At 50.3% G+C, this 17,047-nt stretch overlaps 1 protein-coding gene across 1 annotated transcript; it reads right to left on the reverse strand.

Moving 5' to 3' along the window:
* Window positions 1–41: 41 nt before the first annotated feature.
* Window positions 42–9,929, reverse strand: SH2D7 (SH2 domain containing 7). Its single transcript, XM_006189638.2, has 6 exons — window positions 9,754–9,929; window positions 8,276–8,365; window positions 5,066–5,231; window positions 4,566–4,775; window positions 2,583–3,230; window positions 42–1,095 (listed from the first exon to the last, which is right to left on the reverse strand). Exons 1-6 carry the CDS (start codon window positions 9,927–9,929, stop codon window positions 1,045–1,047), a joined length of 1,341 nt encoding a protein of 446 aa, XP_006189700.1. The 3' UTR covers window positions 42–1,044.
* Window positions 9,930–17,047: the final 7,118 nt, after the last annotated feature.

Below are 17,047 nucleotides of genomic sequence, written 5' to 3' on the forward strand. Positions count from 1 at the left end.
CCAATGTTAGGAAAGGTCACTGGTCCCTTTTCTCCTTGAAATCCCGCCATTAGCCCTTCACCTCTCTGGGTTAAGCACTGCCTTCCCACTTGAGGCACCAACTTTTATTTCAGTGCTTGTGTCTTAGAAAGGAAGACACACTTGTACTCCAAGTCTTTGAGTGAGCCCCACGAAGAGCAGGTGTTCAGTGAAAATTGTTTCCATTTCCCTCATAACGATAGTCATTCCAGTGAACATTTATGGAGTATCAGCTGGGCATCAGGCACAGCTCGGTGCAGGTTGGCCTGGTAGACAGGGATAGCCAGCAAGCGGCCAGCAGTGCCCAGGCTGCCTTAGGAGGGGTGACTGTGCAACTCTAAGCAGGTTGCTGCTCCTGTCTGGGCCTCAACCACCCTCCCCCTCATCTGCAGCTAAAGAGGTCAAACTAGGGTCTGCCCAGCTTGCATTGTGAGGCTGAGATGAAGGCGGGGGCAGAGAGGCTGAGGTGATGGTCCCTGGGAGCCCAGCTGCCCCAGGGTCAGAACCATCGCCTCTGAGGCTGGGGCTTTGCTGCCATTTCCCTGGTTTCTTGCCCTAACTCCACTGGAGCAGGAGCAGGAGCAGGGATGTGGCCCTGGGCCCTCCCCTCCTTTCTGCTGATAGGGTCACGAGAAGGACTGATTCTGGTCTCAAGGGCAACTGCACGATGTCATTCAGCCACTTAGGAAAATGCCAGGCCTGCCCCATGCTCAGTAAGGGTGGGAGGCTGGCTTGATTCATCTGCCCAGGCCCCAGCTCATTTTGGAAATGGGGATGCTGACCCCTGCCTTTGGCCAGTCCCCACTCCTCTCGGGCCGTGATTTCCTCGGCCTGGGTGGGACGCACTGGGGGAGCGGGACACCACCCTGAGCTGCAGGCAACTCTGTCTCAGCCTGGTTACAGAGCAGGCTGGTTGGATTTTAGGGTTCAGGGGTGCCTTCAGGCAGGCTGAGAGCTGCCCAATAAGTAACCTCTGGTGGCAGGTTCCCAGAAACCCGCTGGTGGGCCGCCGGAAGCCAGGACTCCTCAGGGTTTGTGCTTCTTATCCGTGAAGAAGAGCCTCCGGAGCTTGTCAGGCTGCAAAGAGGAAGAAGATGCTGGAGCCTGGGTCCCTGGATAGGGAGGGGAGAGCCAGGCTCAGATGGTCCCTCAGCAGTGACTGTGGGCTGGGGCCCAAGGCTGGGAAGAGACCAGGTTGGAATAATGACGGCTGCTCCACTGCCCCTCACAGTTCTGGGAATTCCACTCTAGCCTCTGGTTTGGGACAAGGCACTTGCCCTCTCTGGCTCAGGAGGCTAAAGGGGAAGTGGAGACGGAAGGCCGAGCCCCTACTTCCCTCACTGGGTCCCCTGGATCTCCAGACCCCCAGCACTCTCTGTCCCAGCCACGCCCTAAGTAGAATGGGGATGGGGTCATACATGGTGCCACCAGGGACCAGAAGGACTTCGCAGCCAGCGGAAGAGCAGACGTGGGATGTGGCTTCTGTGGTTCTTAGAAGGGCTGTCCGCAGGCAGCATCTGTGGTCTGGGGAGTCAGGACCTAGAGGCTGCCTTGCACCAGTCAAGCTCCCTGTCCCCGGTGCGTGGGCACAGCTCTGCCCTGAGGGAGGAGCTGGCAGAACTTTCGGTGAAGGCCTTTCCGCTGGGAGCTTGGGGTTTCACTGTTCAGGCTTGGGGAGGAGGTTCACATGGGCCCCAATCTGAGGGTGTCCCTTTGGGCAGTTGGCTCTCCCGGCTCATCAGTTCCAGGTATGGGCAAGTGTGCTGGGGCCGAGGGCTCAGGAGGGCTCCTCTGCCTCCCTGAGAACCCCTGACCACCTCCTTCCACCCCCCTGCTCCCTGCTCCCCCTTTTCTCCATTCTTAGCAGAAATCTTCAGGAAGAACAGCTGTTCACTGACAGCCGTCTCTGGGCTGTGTCCTGAGCACGTAAGAATGCCCCGTGTAATCTTTTGGGCTGCTGCCCCTGGACACAGCCATGGGACCAGCCCACTTTACAGATGCGGAAATGGAGATCCTGGGTAAGGTGCTAAATGAGAATACAGGATGCCCAGTTAAATTTGAACTTCAGATAAATAAGGAATAATTATAGTATTGGGGACATACTTACACTAAAAAATATTACTCATTGTTTATCAGAAATTCAAATTAGCTGGATATCCGCTGTTTTATTTTGCTAAATCTGGCAATCTTAGTTGCTGGGGAAACTATATTGCCACATGGCTAGGGAGTGGCTGAGCCATGACAAGGGCCAAGGCAAGTCAGACCTGGTGCCAGGGCCCTTGTCCATCATCTCTCTGAGGCTCTGAGACCCCTGCAGTGGTCAAGAGGGAGGGACAGGAGTCCCAGTCTGCCACAGAGAAAGACCTTAGGAGAGCCTGGAAGCCCCCTTCTTATATCCAACTTAACATCTGCCTCTTCCACCATCTCGAAGCAGAAGTTAGGGCTGGAAAGTTCTGGGCAGTGGTGGTGACCTGCTTTGCCCATGCCTGAGAGCCACAGGTCCCTCTTATCACCAGGTGCCCCCTAAGGGCTGGCCACCACCCCACCCCACCCATAGAGCCTACCTTATGTGTCCGTCCAGGCTCCTTGCTCTTGGCTGCTGGGGTCTGTTCATAGGTGTTCCTGGGCTCTGGGAGCTCCGGGGTCCCTGAGATGCTCTCATAGCCACAGTCTGTGGACCCTGAAAGCCTGCTATATGTGGGACTGGCCCCAGGATAGGGGGGCCTGGCTGGGATCTGCTCGTAGGTACTGCTGCCTTCTTGGTGTGGCACATCCTTGGCTTCCTTTGGGAGGCCTGCTGTCTGGACGAGCTCATAGGTATCTGCACAGCTGCCCAGGGAACAGGGCTGAGCCCTGTGGCTCAGCTTTGGAGACCCCTGGCTCCAGGCAGAGGCTGAGGATCCCAAGGCCTCAGAACTGAGGGGCAGGAGGAGGCCCCGAGAAGTGGGAGACACTCTAGGGCCCTGGTCTGGGCCCACCCCAGACAGGGTAGGTCCTGGGCCATCAGGCTTGCTCTGGCTTCCATCTGAGAGTCTCCTTGGGTCCTCCTTGCCTGAGGAGCAGGCCTGGCTGCCGGCTGGAACTGCGACCAGGCCTAGCCGTGCCTGGTTTATCTTTCTCAGGTCTGCATAGACGATGTCGTTGGGGCCTCCGAAAGACTCGTCCAGAAGGGAGGCCCTCCTCTCCGGGAGGGGAGGCACCCTGATGGGGGCCTGGGGAGAGAGGGACAGACGTCTTAAAGGCTACACTGTGACTAAGCTGCCCTCGGGCAAACTGAAGCTCCCTCACAGAAGCTGAGGCTCTGTGTCTTGGGCTCAGTTTACTTGACTCTTCTGTGCAGGGGTTGGTTGATGTTCAGGGTCCCCGCCAGCTTCATACTCTAGAACCACTGTCTTTATGTCGGCATTCAAGGCCATGAGTCACGAGCTCTACCTCCCACCCAGGATCATCCTGCCCTGCTCCTCTCCCCTCCAGAGTGGTCCGCTGGTCCCTCTGAGCCCCCTGAACCCACTCATTCACTGCTCCCTCCCTCTTCAGAATGGCCCGCCCCCCAAGTCCATCAACTGAGTGTTTATTCAACAAGTATTTAGTAAGGACTGTGTAGACACTGTTCTAGGTGCCAGGGGCTTGATGACAAGACCAACTTTTGGAAGTTTGGATTCTAACCTGGCAACACACTGCTCTGTTACATAACTTAATACAGTTGATGTAACATATCACAAGATAATAATCGGCTCATGATCAGTACTGTGAAGGAGAACAAAGCAGGGTACTGGGACAGGGAGAATGGTAGGTGGCTGAGGAAATATTTTCTATAGTTCAGATGGGCCTTTCTGAGGAGATGACTTTTGAGCAGAGAATGGAATGCAGTGAGAGTATATGCATGCAGATATCTGGTGGGAAGAGCATTCCAGGCAGCAGGTACAGCAAGTGCAAAGGCCCTGGGGTGGGAAGAAGGTTGGTGTGTTCAGGGAAGATCCAAAGACCAATGAGGCTAGAGAAAAGTGAAGAGGGAGAGGTGGCAGGACACCTGGTGAGGCTCCTGGGGACCCTGGTGAAGATTTCAGATTCTATGCTAAGCATGAGGAGACACCCTCAACATTTTGTGAACTGATATATATTAAGAAAAATCTGAGTCTCTCCTGTGAGTCGCTGTGGAGGAGGATAAAGTACTGACTCACAGGCACCCCACTCTGCATGTTACAAAGGGAGTTTTCAGACATTTCACATTCATTCCCTCATTCAAGCCCCAGGAGCCTCAGGATTGATCAACAGAGGCTCAGAGAGGTTATGTGACTTGTCCAAAGTCACTCAGTTAGAAAGGTCAAGCCAAGGTTTGAATCGGATCCAGTTGGCCAGAGGCAGGCCACAGCATGGGTGAAGCCCTGGGTGATTGCCTGCTGGGCTGGCTCCTCCCTAGGCCTGGAGCTCACCCTCTGCAACTGGAGGGGCCAGTCAGTGTGGCTTCTCCAGGCCTGACGGTGGGTGTGGCACCCACATTCCTGGTGTAGCAATCCTGACCCTCAGCAGCCCAGAATCCTCCTCACCTCCATGCTTTCTTCCTTGGAGAGGTCCTGGGGACGTGCATTCAGGCTCTTCTTTTTGTGGAGGAAGGAGACCTGAGGCTTTGGAGAGGGGCGGGGGCTGGCCTTGTCTGGCACCGCTGTGGGGGACACTGCAGCAGGTGGGTTTTCCAGGCCCGGATCGGTCTGATGGAGCCCCACGGTGATGGCGTCATACAGATCATTGTCCTCTGGCTGGGAGGGTGGGGACACAGCAAGTGTGTGGTCATACACCCCTGGCCGGCCTCCAGTTGCCTACCAGGGACTGCTAGCAGGGACTGAAACGTTCCCACCACGTCCCTGACCTCAGGTAGAGTGCTGCCTCAGTCTCCTCTTTTCAAATAGGGACCGTGATGCCGCACTGTGTGCCCCTGGGTGTCAGGAAATAGGGAAGTCAGGGAGAGGCATGTGGCCAAGTGGCGGACGCACCAGGCCCGGGCACACTGCCCGCCGCCCGCCCCCAGGGAAGAGGGAGGGGTGCCTACCCGTGGGCAGGCAGCAGCCAGGGTCTCCCCGAAGGGCTCAAACTGCACCTCCTGGTAATGGCGCACGAGCTCGGCCAGGGTGCCATGGGTCTGGGTGTCCCCTGAGATGAGGTAGCGCCGGTTTTGGAGCTGGTTGATGACAAAGTGCCGGCAGCGATCACTGCCCCTGCAACACAAGCACTTGTGGTCCTGGGGCTGCTGACAGCCGGCAGTCCTGCCCTGGCCCAGGGCTGGAGCTGGCCCGGCCACGCTGCCCACTTGGGCCTTGAAGGGTCCCTCTGTAAAGTGGGACCTGACATCCAATAAGCCCAGCCTTGAAGGTGATGGGGAGCTAGGGAGTGGTTTTCAAACCTGCTGGGGGAGGCAGGGGGCCCCCAGCATCAATCAAGAAGGGCAAGGCCAGGACTGGGGTAGGGGGAGCTCCAAGCTCGGATCCAAAATTTAAGGGGATGCCACAAAACTCAGTAATCAAGATAACTAATAATGCTATATTTTAGAAAATCAAAATTAATACTGAGATATCGACGATGAGCAAAATATCTAAGTCTTAAAGATGAGATTCGACCCCACAGTTGCGCGACTCAGCCTCACTTGCCTCACTCACCTCACTTGCCTCACCTGAATCCTGGCCAGGCTGAAAAGATGGAATTCCAGCTCCAACCTCCCCTCCAGCCTGTAATGTCCCACCCTCTTCATTTTCCTTTTTTATAGAAGAATAACGCAAACACAGTGAATTGCACATGTCCTAAGCGTGCAACTCAATGAATTTCCACATGTGAACACTGCCACGTAACCACCACCTAGGGCAAAACAGAAAATATTGCCGGCTCCCCAGAGGAGTCCCTCATGGCCCCTTCCAGTCTGTGCCCCACAAACGTAGCCACCACTCCGACCCCCATTGCCGCAGCTCAGTTTTGCCTGTTACGGAATTTCATGTAAGAGGATTCATACAGCGTTCCTGTTTTGTGCCTGGCTTGTTCACTCCACTTTATGTCTTTGAGATTGATTCATGTCCATGCAGAATTAGTTTCTTTTCCCTCCCATTGACAGGTAGTATTCCATTTAATAAAAAAAAAAAAAAAGTCCACAATTTATCCATTCTGTTGATGGTCATTTAGATTATTTTCAGGTCTGGGTTGTTATAAATAAAGCTGCTGTGAACGTTCTTGTGCGTGGCTTTTGCTGAACGTATGTAGTCATTGCTGTTGAGAATATCCCAAGGAGGAGAATCAGAGGGTCAGGAGCACCCCTATGTTTAGCTTTAGTAGATTATACCAAATAGTTTTCTAAAATTGTTGCCGAGTAGGAGACTTCCCATTGTTCTACGTCCTCACCAACTATTCGGTAGCCACTCGCTAAAGTAGTTTTAGTTTCTATTTCCCTGATTACTAAAGCTACTGAACCCCAACATGCTCACGGTCCTTTTGGACCCTCTTTTATGAAGGGCCTTTATTCTGCCTGTGTCGTCTTTGTCTTATTGATTTGTAGGAGTTCTTTATATATTCTGGAGATGAGTCCTTTATTAGATACATATATTACAGTACAAAACTTATCCAACACTGTGGTTTGTCCATTTAATGGTATCTTTTGATTAACAATTTTTTTTCAAAAATTCTTAATTTTAAGGAAATTCAATTTATCAGTCTTCTCTTTTGTGGTTAGTACTTTTGTGTTTCATTTAAGAAATCTTTGCCTATTTCAAAGTCATGAAAAATGTTTCCTGTGTTTTCTTCGACAAATGTATTGTTTTGCTTTTCTCACTTGGGTCCACGATCCACCTAGAATTAGTGAATTTTTGTGTATAATGTAAGGTGGGGGCTGTTTTTTTCCATTTGAATATCCAATTGCTCCCATACCAGTTATTGAAAAGATCAGCCTTTCTCTCTACTGAATTGCAGTGGCATCTCTGTTGCAAATCTGGTAACCAAATGTGGGGGGCTGTTTCTGGATTCCGTTGGTCTATTTGTGTATCTTTGAGCAGCCCCACTTTGATCTCTTTAATATGCTGGCATTCCACCTAAGATCATGTTTGGGAAAAAAATCTGATGCTGAAAAGACATGAAAACTGCTGAGTTTGTATATTTCAAAGTGCCTAGGACAGTACCTGGCCCATAGACTAACAATACCTTTTAACAACAATAACATTTGTTTAGTCCTTACTATGTTCTGGATACTGTGTCAAGTACTTTTAAAGGTAAAAACTCATCAAAGCCATTCAACAATCATATGAAATAGTCACTGCAGTGTTCCCATTTTACAGATGAGGAAACAGAGGCACAGAGAGGCAAAGTAACTTGCTCAAGGTCAGGATTTGAACTGGGGCAGTCTGAGCAGATGGTCATTTTGAATCTGGCTCTGAGGCCTTTGAGATTTGCCCTGGAGCCCCAACTCCCTCGCTCCCTACCTAACGAGGGGTCAGGGAAACTTCTTCCTTTCTCTGCCTTTCCCCACCCAACCTACTCTGAGGACAGGGCTGACATCACCATCTCTGACTTCACCCTGGCCGTCTTGTCTACACTTCTCTATGCCCACTGCCTTGCCCTGCCCAGACTTCATCATCTAGCCCAGACCTCACCATCTAGCCCAGACCTCACCCCATTGCCTCCATACTCCCAGCATCTGTCTTCCAGTTCCCTCTCCATAGGCTGTCTGAAGGATCCTTGCAAAACCTAAGGCTGACCAGATGACCCTTCACTGTCTGCAGACATAACCAGGCATCCAAGGCCATCCTGAGCTGCTCCCGGCTCTCCTCACCAGGCATTGGAACCGTGGTCCAATGCCTCCAGCAACCTGTGGCTGCCCCAGCACCTTAGTCTGCCAAGCTTCTGTTCCTCTGCACGTGCAGTCCTAACGACTGGAAATACCTTCCTAAACCCCAATCACACCTCCTTTTCTGCCCAGCAAGCTGCTGGTCTTCCTTCTATCCTGGGCTCAAAGTTCACCTCTGTGAAGCCTTCCCCAGCCTCCCATCAGGAGGAGGTTCTCCTCTGCCCCCACTCACCCCTTGAAGGTGGGGGCTTCGTCCTAGCTTACTGATGGTTCTGCCCGGAAAATGTCTGATGGACGTGGACAGATAAGTGAGGGAGTGAGCGAGTCACGGCCCAGGGAAAGCCCAGCAGTGTGGGCTGGTGGGGGTGCCACGTGTATCTGCAAGGCTGGTTTATGGGAGCTGGAGCCTGCCTGCCCTTTGCAGAGGGCTTCCTCTCTTACCTGTAGGACAAGATGTAGCCGGTGGCCCTGTCGCTGAGCCGGATGAGGAAGGAACCAGGAGCTTTGTCCCTGAGCAGCTGCTCTGTCTGCCTGGGCAGAGGACATGCCATTAGCTGGGCCCAGGTCCCCTCAGCAGCAAGAGCAGCCTGACTTAGACCTGCCTCAGAGTCCTGGCCAACCATGCCCTTGGGTGCCAGATCCAGGACGCAGACCTCCAGCCCTTCAGAGAGGACTCCCTCAGACCTTCGGCTGGGTCTGTGCTCTGTCTGGGCCCAGTTAAGCAAGCTCAAGACTCAGTCTGGGGCTGGGTTGGAGTCCTGAGGCCACAGACACCACCCCCCACTACCGCCTCACCAGCAGGCACAACAGCCACTGCCCCTGGTTGCCCACTCCCCACATGAATGGCTCTGTAACAAGAATGAATCCATGTATCTAGAGATTTTTAGGCTTATGGGTTCCTTGCCTCAGGACCACTGTGTACTGTTGTGCAGGATGTGAACTACACAAGAGTGTCTGCAGGGAGAAGTTGCTGTTACGCTTGGAGCCAGACCACAATAGCAACTCATATGTTCTCATCCCCTCCTTGCATATCCCTTTCAGCCCCAGGCAGCCATGAATATTTCTAACTGGTGCCAAGTATTTTGGAGGCATGGTGGAAAACTCCAGCTGTCTTCTGGTTTGGCAGTACATAGATCAGATATTTCCTCACCCATTTCTTCACCAGATACTTACTGGGTGCCTGCTCTATGCAGGATCAACTACAGATTTTGCAGGGCTTGGTACTAAATGAAAACGTGGAGCCCCCTACACAGAAAGTAAGAATTTCAGCATAGTGACAGCAAAGCATTCAGCCAAGAATAGGGCCCTTCTGAGCAGAGGGCCCTGTGTTACAGCACAGGCTGTGGCCCATGAAGCTAGCCTGGGTTCAATGCCAGGTGCTGGGTCAGGAGGACTTAGTGACTGGCTGGGTTTGTCATTCCTTCATCAGTGCTTTGGCAGCTTGGAGATCCAGCCCAGTCAGAGAGCCAACCTCCATATCTTGGCTTTTATTCCTAGAGTAACTGTATATCCAGGTTTGCCTGGGACAGTCCCCACTCAAAACAGTTCTCCCAGCCTATTTACTAACAGCGTTCTGGTTTGGATGACAAATGAAACAGTCCCTCTAGTAATTCATCAAGTTTTTCAGAGCTGGTCTGCACGCATCCTGCTCCTGCCTGCCCCTCACTGTGTTTCTGGCAGCTCAGCAGCCCAGCACCCCCAGCCCTAACCTTAGAGCGGGGGCCGATGCCTTCGCCCACCCTGCCCTCCAAAGCTGCCGCCAGAGAACTTGAACCTTCCCCATCTGTTGCCCTGCCCACCACCTCCCGGGGGCCCTCCCTAGCCCAGGGAGAGGGCAGGAACCAGTCTCGTCCTGGACTGTTTTCCCAGCCTAGGGGGGCTACAGGCCATGCTGGGCATGGGGACAGGAGCAGCCTTACTTGCGGGTGATGAATCCGTGAAACCAGGAGGGCAGGGCTCCATTCTGCAGAATGAGGGGGGCCTGCGTCTCCATGAACCACTTCAGGGCCAGTTCCTGCAACTCAGCCAGGGCCTGGCTGTCCCCAGCCCCCTTGGGCCCCCTGCCCAGGCTGAGCTGCCTTAGGCTGCCCTCCATCCTGGTGAACTCTGAAGTGGAAGCAGCGCCCAGACCACCCGCACGCCTCTATATCTGTGAGCACTCAGGCTCATTTGCCTGAGTTCATGCCCTCTCCAACTGCCCACAGCACACAGGAGCCCTATTGTCACCTCTGAGCTGGTGGCTGGTTCTCCTCTCTGATGCTCTGAGGTGGGGCACCGTGGCTGGCTGGAGACCTCGGGGGAGGGTCACATTAGCAGCCAGAGAGGGACAGGGGAGGGGATCCCTGACTTCCTGGCTGGTAGATGAGCTGCCCCACTGGACTTGGCCCCCCTCCCCCAACCTCCGGTCTTTGTCTCAGCTGAAGAGCAGGATCTGGCTAAAGTCCAGGCACTGCCACTGTTAGCCAAGTGAATTTAAATTCTATTTTTCCTTTCTTTGTGGAGGCCACTTGTATCTTGGTGAAGTTCTGTGCTGATTAGTTCCTCCTTCCACTCAAGATTTATTGAGTGTCGACTGTATGCCATGTACGTCCGAGCCCTGGGAATAAATCAGTGACCAAAACAGCATTTTGCTTCCTGACAAACACAGTCTAGAGGAAGGAGACAGACAATAGACAAATACACGTATAGAATACAGCGTTGGGTGTAATAAGCACTCCAAGAAAAAGGGAGAGGAAGAAGAGTGCGTGGGTTGTGTTGTTGAGATAGGGGTCAGGTCAGAGGTCAGGGCGGGGGAAGCCTTGCCTGGGAGGTGACACTGGAGAAGCAAAGGAGGATGCCAGGCAGGTCCCTGGGGGAAGGGATTCGCTGGCCAGCAGAGGGAACAGCAAGCGCGAGGACCAGGAGGTAGAACTTTGCTGGAGATCCCGAAGAACAACCCGGAAGCTCAAGTGGCTGGAGGAGAGGGCCCTTCGGAGTAGATGGGCTCCCTAGAAAGGCTGCTATAAGGCCTGTGAGAGGAAGTGTTGGGCCAGTTAGGGCCCAGGATATTTGTTCATGCAAACATCCCTGAACCTCTACTGTGTTTCTGAGTTTCAAGCAGAAATCCAGGCTCAACTGACAGTGAGGCAGTGGATGGTGCAGTCAGCCCCCAGGATCTGAGTTAGGATTCCACTTCCATCCCACTGGCATGGGCCTCAGGGAGGTCACCAAGTGGGTGCAGATAGCTCAATTCCTTCATCTGCAAAATAGGAATAATAAGAAAACAGCTACTTTCTAGACCCTAAGGTCATTATGATGACTAAATGAGATAACATAATGGTTGAGAATGAGAAAACAGATATAAACTCAAAAACAGGCAGAACCGATTAATGGCAATAGAAGTTAGGATAATGGTTACCTTGGGGACATAGTGACCAGGGAAGGGTGAGGAGCTCCTGCACGCTGATCACGTTCCATTTCTTGACCTGGGTGGTGGGTTGGATGAGTGCATTCACTTTGTGAAAATTCACTGAGCTCTGCACTCATGATTTACATACGCATTTTTCTATGTATATGTCCCACTTTAACCAAACAGCTCGCTTAAAAAAAAATGAGGAGGCTATTTCCTTGGTACCAATTCCAGCTGACCAGCTATGACCTTGATCAAATGACTTAACTTTTCTGGACTTCACTGACATCATCTTTGAAACAGGGCCAATAACATGACCTGCTGTTTGGAAGATTAAATGGGTTAAGTTTTTAGAACAGAGTTTGGAATAATGTAAGCTATTAGGATTAGCCATGACTCTGATGGTGATGATGATGATAATGATGATGTCATGCCTCTGAAATACAGTGGGTCCTCCCTGGTGGTAACGATTTTTGTTATTATCATTATAATTTCATCATGGTCACCTCAAATCAAGATAAATATACCAATGGTAGGTGTGTGAGGCATGTGATTCAGAGGAAAGGCAAGGGCATGGGGCAAACCTGCACCCTCAACCTGGACAGCTCACTCCCTGTCTCTGAGACTCATCTTCCACGTCTGGAAAAAGGGTGCAGGGCATTCACTTGCCTCATCTGGCTATGGAGTGAACTACTGAAGGTCATGCTTTTCACACAGGGACAGCCCATGGGCACATTGGAAGTGTTCCCCGGAGGGTCAGCTACTGGGAACACCACTTTTACAAACAATTAACTTCCAGCCGAGACAGGGAGGAGTCAGCTCTGGCCAGGGGACATTGGGAGGGATTCACATACTTGTGAAATGGTCTTCTTGCCACAGATACAAGCCAGGGATATACTTGGGTCAGAATGGAAATCCCAGGCCTAAACTGACAAGGACTAGAATTTCCTAAATTGGGGCGGGGGAGGATGGGGTTGTATTACATCTTCATCCTCCGCAATCTCGAAGTGAAACCCAGCAGTTCTTCCACAGTGAGTGCAGGGAAGCAAACCTTATTAGTATTCGTCACACCTGTGACTTTGTCACCAGTAGAAATTGCAGATATTTTCATGTGCAGACATCTTCAGATACCGGTTTTGCTCATCACTTCCTCAGAATTATAATTAGACCCAATGCTGGATCTTGTTATTTAACATGCTAATGAAGAATCACATCGTATTGCTGCATCATAGGTATTTGGATAACCCTATTCCAGTATCACTGATTTCCACTGTAATTCTATGTGTTTTATTTTGTGCTTTTAAAAACACTAGTCTGAGAAGTCCATGAGTTTCACCAGATACCAAGGAGGTCCATGGCCCAAAAAGAGGCCAGAGAAGCCAGGGTCTAACCCAGAGTTGGTTTGCTGCCAGTGTGAAGTCCTGGAAGTATTCAAATACAAAGAAATGTGTTTCATAATTTTCCATGAAGCATTCTTTCTCCACCTCCCTTTTAGGTGGGGTACTTTTATGAGCAGAACCTGGCCATTTGCATAAGAAGACAAAGGCTTTGTGTACTTGAAGGGGGAGCCCAGGAAGGCTGCGTGCCAGGTGTGAAGATTCCGAAGTCAGGCAAATAAAGGGGAGTCTATATTTATCCTCAGAGGAAACGGTGGGGTGGAGGAAGGGTGAGGTCTGGTCTGGGGGGGGGCATCAGGCGTGTTCTGTGAAAGACCTGGGGTGGGCGGTCTCCGACAGTGCTCTACATCCCACTGTCCAGCTCAGCACTTGTGATCACCTCCTGGGGGCTGGGCCCTGGGACAGAGAGAGGATCCTGGAGCTGCCCTGCCCTCCTTCTCCACTCCAAAGGTGCTCAGAGGTGTAGAGAGAGGAGCTAAGGGGATTCGGGCTCTGCAGTCAGATTAAGTGGCTTGGAATCCTGGTTCCCCCATTTGCTGATTTTGTGACTTTGGGGGTGGTACTTAACCTCATTGTGTCTCAGTTTCTTCATCTGTGAAAATGCAAGGGAGAAAAAGTACTCACCTGGTAGGGTTTGGGATTCAGCGAGCTGCTCCAACGCAGCGAAGTGCCTGGGAGGCAAGGTGCACTAATGTCAGCCTCAGCTCCCAGTCATCGCCGGTCTGGGAAGTCCCCAGAATTCTGTCTCTGCCTGTCTCATCAAAACTTCCCTGTCCTGGGTTCTCGTTCAAGGTCATGCTTCTGTAAGACCAAAAGATGGTAGTGGATTAGCCGATAAATTACTCTCTCCTGAGGGTGCTCAGTCTGGCATGACTTCTTAGGATGAAAGCTCTCAGGTTTCTCCAGAAAGATGCTCAGAGGCAGTGTCCTTTCAGTCACTTTGACTGAGGACCACTGAGGATGGCCAGAACCCCAGCACTAACCCTCCCACTCCTTTCTTGAGCCTGTGCAGTGGGAACCTAGTACGGCCAAGTGCTGCTGGCAGCCAGCCTCCCGGGTAGAATGCCAAAGCGAACTTTTCAGTAAATTCTAGTCATGTGTTCGTTTTAGTTTATGAACACCGCATTTTTGTGCCCCTCAGTTATTCCATTAGAATTTGTTCCACAATAGTAGCGGGTGGAGAATGAATGATCCTATTTCTTTTTTCTCAAATTGTCTGCCTTATTCCCCACTGTATCCTGTGCCTAGAACAGTGCTTGGCACAGTTATATGCTCAATAGGTATATTTAAAATTATCATCCAAATTCATGATATATCCACATGGTTCTTAAAAATAAAAAGTATTAAAAGGTATCTGTAAAAATTCTCTCCCTCCAGGCACTAAACCTCATCTTACCCGGTTCCCATCTCACTCCCACAGGGAACCACTATTACTCATTTCTTGAATGTCCATCCTGGGTTTCTTTGCGCCTGTTCAAGCACATGTGTATATTCTTATTTTCTTCCCTTTTTAATGTAAGTGTAGAATCCTATATAGTGTCTTGCACCTTGCCTTGTAAAACTATTTAATAACATATCTTAGAGTTCCTTGTTAGAGTGCGTGTTTAGATTGCATGAGTTCCTGTGTTCAATCCCCAGTACCTCTAAAAATAAATAAATAAACCAAATTACCTCCCCCACCCCCCAAAAATAAAATAAAACTTTTAAAAAGAGTTCCTTTTGTAGGAGTACATAGAGAGATGCCATTCTGTTTGTTATAGCATGGCTGCACCATAATTTTTGTAACCAGTCCCCTGTTGATGATCATTTGGGTTGTTTCCAGTGTTTTTATGCTTCCAACAATGCAACAATGGATAACCTTATATAGATTTGATTAAGCGTAAGAGTGAGGGCATCCATGGAACACATTCCCAGAAGTGGGATTGCTCAATCAAAAGGGTATTTGCATTTGTCATTTTGATAGATGTTGCCAAATGGCCTTCTTTAGAGGTTGTACTCATTTATGCTCAGTAAATATTGAATGAATGAATAGACAAATGGATAACATATTCAAGCTCAGTCATTTGGAGGCCCCCAGCTTGCAAGAAAAACTGCGAGGGGGCTGATGCTGGTTCAGAGAGGTCACCAATTTTACTGTGACTTTTTTGGCCCCTTGATGTCACTGAGTGAGCTCGTCCTTTCATCTGCAGATCACGGCTATTGGGGAAGGAAGGTCGTACCCCAAGATGCTCCTTACAGTCATCCTCCCACCAGACAGGCAGTTCTGTTTATTCATAGGACAATGGCCAGGTACTGAGACCTTACAAGGGCTGATAAAAATGTCTGAGACCTGAAAAAAGAAAAAAAAAAAAAAAACTTACCAGTATTGGCTCCAAAATTCAAAAGGAGAAAACTGCAAAATTATAACATACATATAAGTAAATGTCCATACAATGTAATATTGCATCAGCTTTATTTAGCATTCATGAAAGTATCATATCTGAAAATGGTTTGGAGGTCAAGTTGTCTTATCTCACAAGAATCCCCAAGTGTGCAGGACAACTGCCAACAACTTGTTATCAATTGTCAATGTAAATGAATTCTCAAAGCAAAATCATAACAGTAATCATTTCCAAAAAGTTCAAAGCAAAGAAAAATTATATACCTATAATATTATGTCACATATAATATACATACATAATCTTAACATTATAATTATATAAGTATAGAATATACATGCATAATATTAATACTATAATTAATATTATATATAATTTTAAAATGTAAAATGTGGCTGTGTCATTAAAATTATTATTTTTTAAATACATTTGCTAGGTAGTGAGATGGGGACTCCAAAGGCAAGAGTGCCTCGGACTTACCAAGGTCTTAAAACACTACCAGCCCCACCTGCTCCACAGAGCAGCCCTGCTCTGGGCCTGTGGACTCCTGACAACCCTGAAGGAAAGGGAAACCACCCTCAGATGAGAGGTGCTCCCTCGCTGGTGTACTTCTTAGTTAGCAGCAAGAAGATGACACACATTTATTTCTCTCTAGATTATCCTGCCTCTCCAGTGAGTAGTTCTGAGTCCCATGTTAAAATGAAAATCTAATTGCATGCCATTTGCTAGTGAGAAATGAAGAAGGAACAGGCACTTAGGGCTCAGTTTAGGGCCTGTTGGGAGGATCAGGGACCCAGGACCCTATGTTGGAACCCCTGTTCTATAGCTTCTTGGAGGCCAGATGGCGGCCATGGTGCCCAGCACACCTGACAACTTGGGCAGCCAGGGCCCCTGGGGTTGCTCCTCACTTAGCCCTGTCCTGGTCTTCCCTCCCGTCACTTCACAGCTGGGAAAATGGAGGCCCACCGTAGATTGCTAATGAAGTTGAGCTCCTACCATGTGACAAGCACTTCAAATACATATTTGTGATTTCCTTTCATCTTTATAGCAGGTTGACAAGGTGGTATGACTGTCTCCACTTGTCCCCATTGTACACAGGGGAAACTGAGACTTAGGACTGGAAGTGGCCTGCTCGAGTCAGAGTAAATGACTGGCAGGGCTGGGACCAGACCCAGGTGTCCCATCCCGCTTCCCCGTGTATATGCTGCATCCGACTTCCATGTCTTTGCTCTTGAGATTTCCCCTACCTGGGGCTCCTTTCCTTGCCACTCAAATTCTTTGAGTATCTTAAAAATGCATTGAATCAAGATAAATAAGTTTTTAGTCAATGTATCCAAACTTCACAATACAAAACAAATCTTAAAACACTCCCCTCTTCACTCTAAGAGCAGCTTTTTCTGGGTCTCCTCACTGTCCATTATCACATCCTGACTGCCTCTGGATCTCCTCCAAGGTCTTGTCCTCTTACTGCTTTGCTTGTGCAAGTACCTTTTAAACTCCTTGAAGACCCCCTTACCCAACCAGAATGATGTCTAAACTTCTACCATTAGAATGGCATCTCTTCAAGCTTTCAGTTAAGGTGCACCCACCTCCCAAACTGGGCTACATACGTTGGAGCGGGTGGCAGGGGGAGCTGCAGTCCTACTGCTTCTGTGAGAAGGCGGGAAGAATGTGAGATCAGGTTTGGCTAAGGGATGGGGTGCTAGGAAGATGATGGCAAGAGGGTCCCTGGGAAAGGTGAGCAGGAAAGGCAGAAGGGCTTATGGTGTCCTAAGCATAGTGCCAGGCCCAGAAACAGGACAGTGGCTGGAAAGGTCAAGGCCTCCACAGCTTCAGCCTCCCCTGCAGCCAGGTCCTCACCTGCTCCCCGGGCCATGTGACTCTCCCTAGCTCCTATGCGGGCCTCACCTGCCTAGTATCCAGCCCCTGCAAACCTCCCACCCTCCAGCAGCTCCTGGAGGCACTCAGGCCTCTAGTCATCTGAACTCTGACTCCCTGGTGCTCAGGGCTGGGAGCTTGGCCAGCACCCCAGATGCCTTCCCTCTAGGAA

This window comes from Camelus ferus, chromosome 27, assembly GCF_009834535.1.
Source record: "Camelus ferus isolate YT-003-E chromosome 27, BCGSAC_Cfer_1.0, whole genome shotgun sequence".
Taxonomy (NCBI): Eukaryota; Metazoa; Chordata; class Mammalia; order Artiodactyla; family Camelidae; genus Camelus; species Camelus ferus.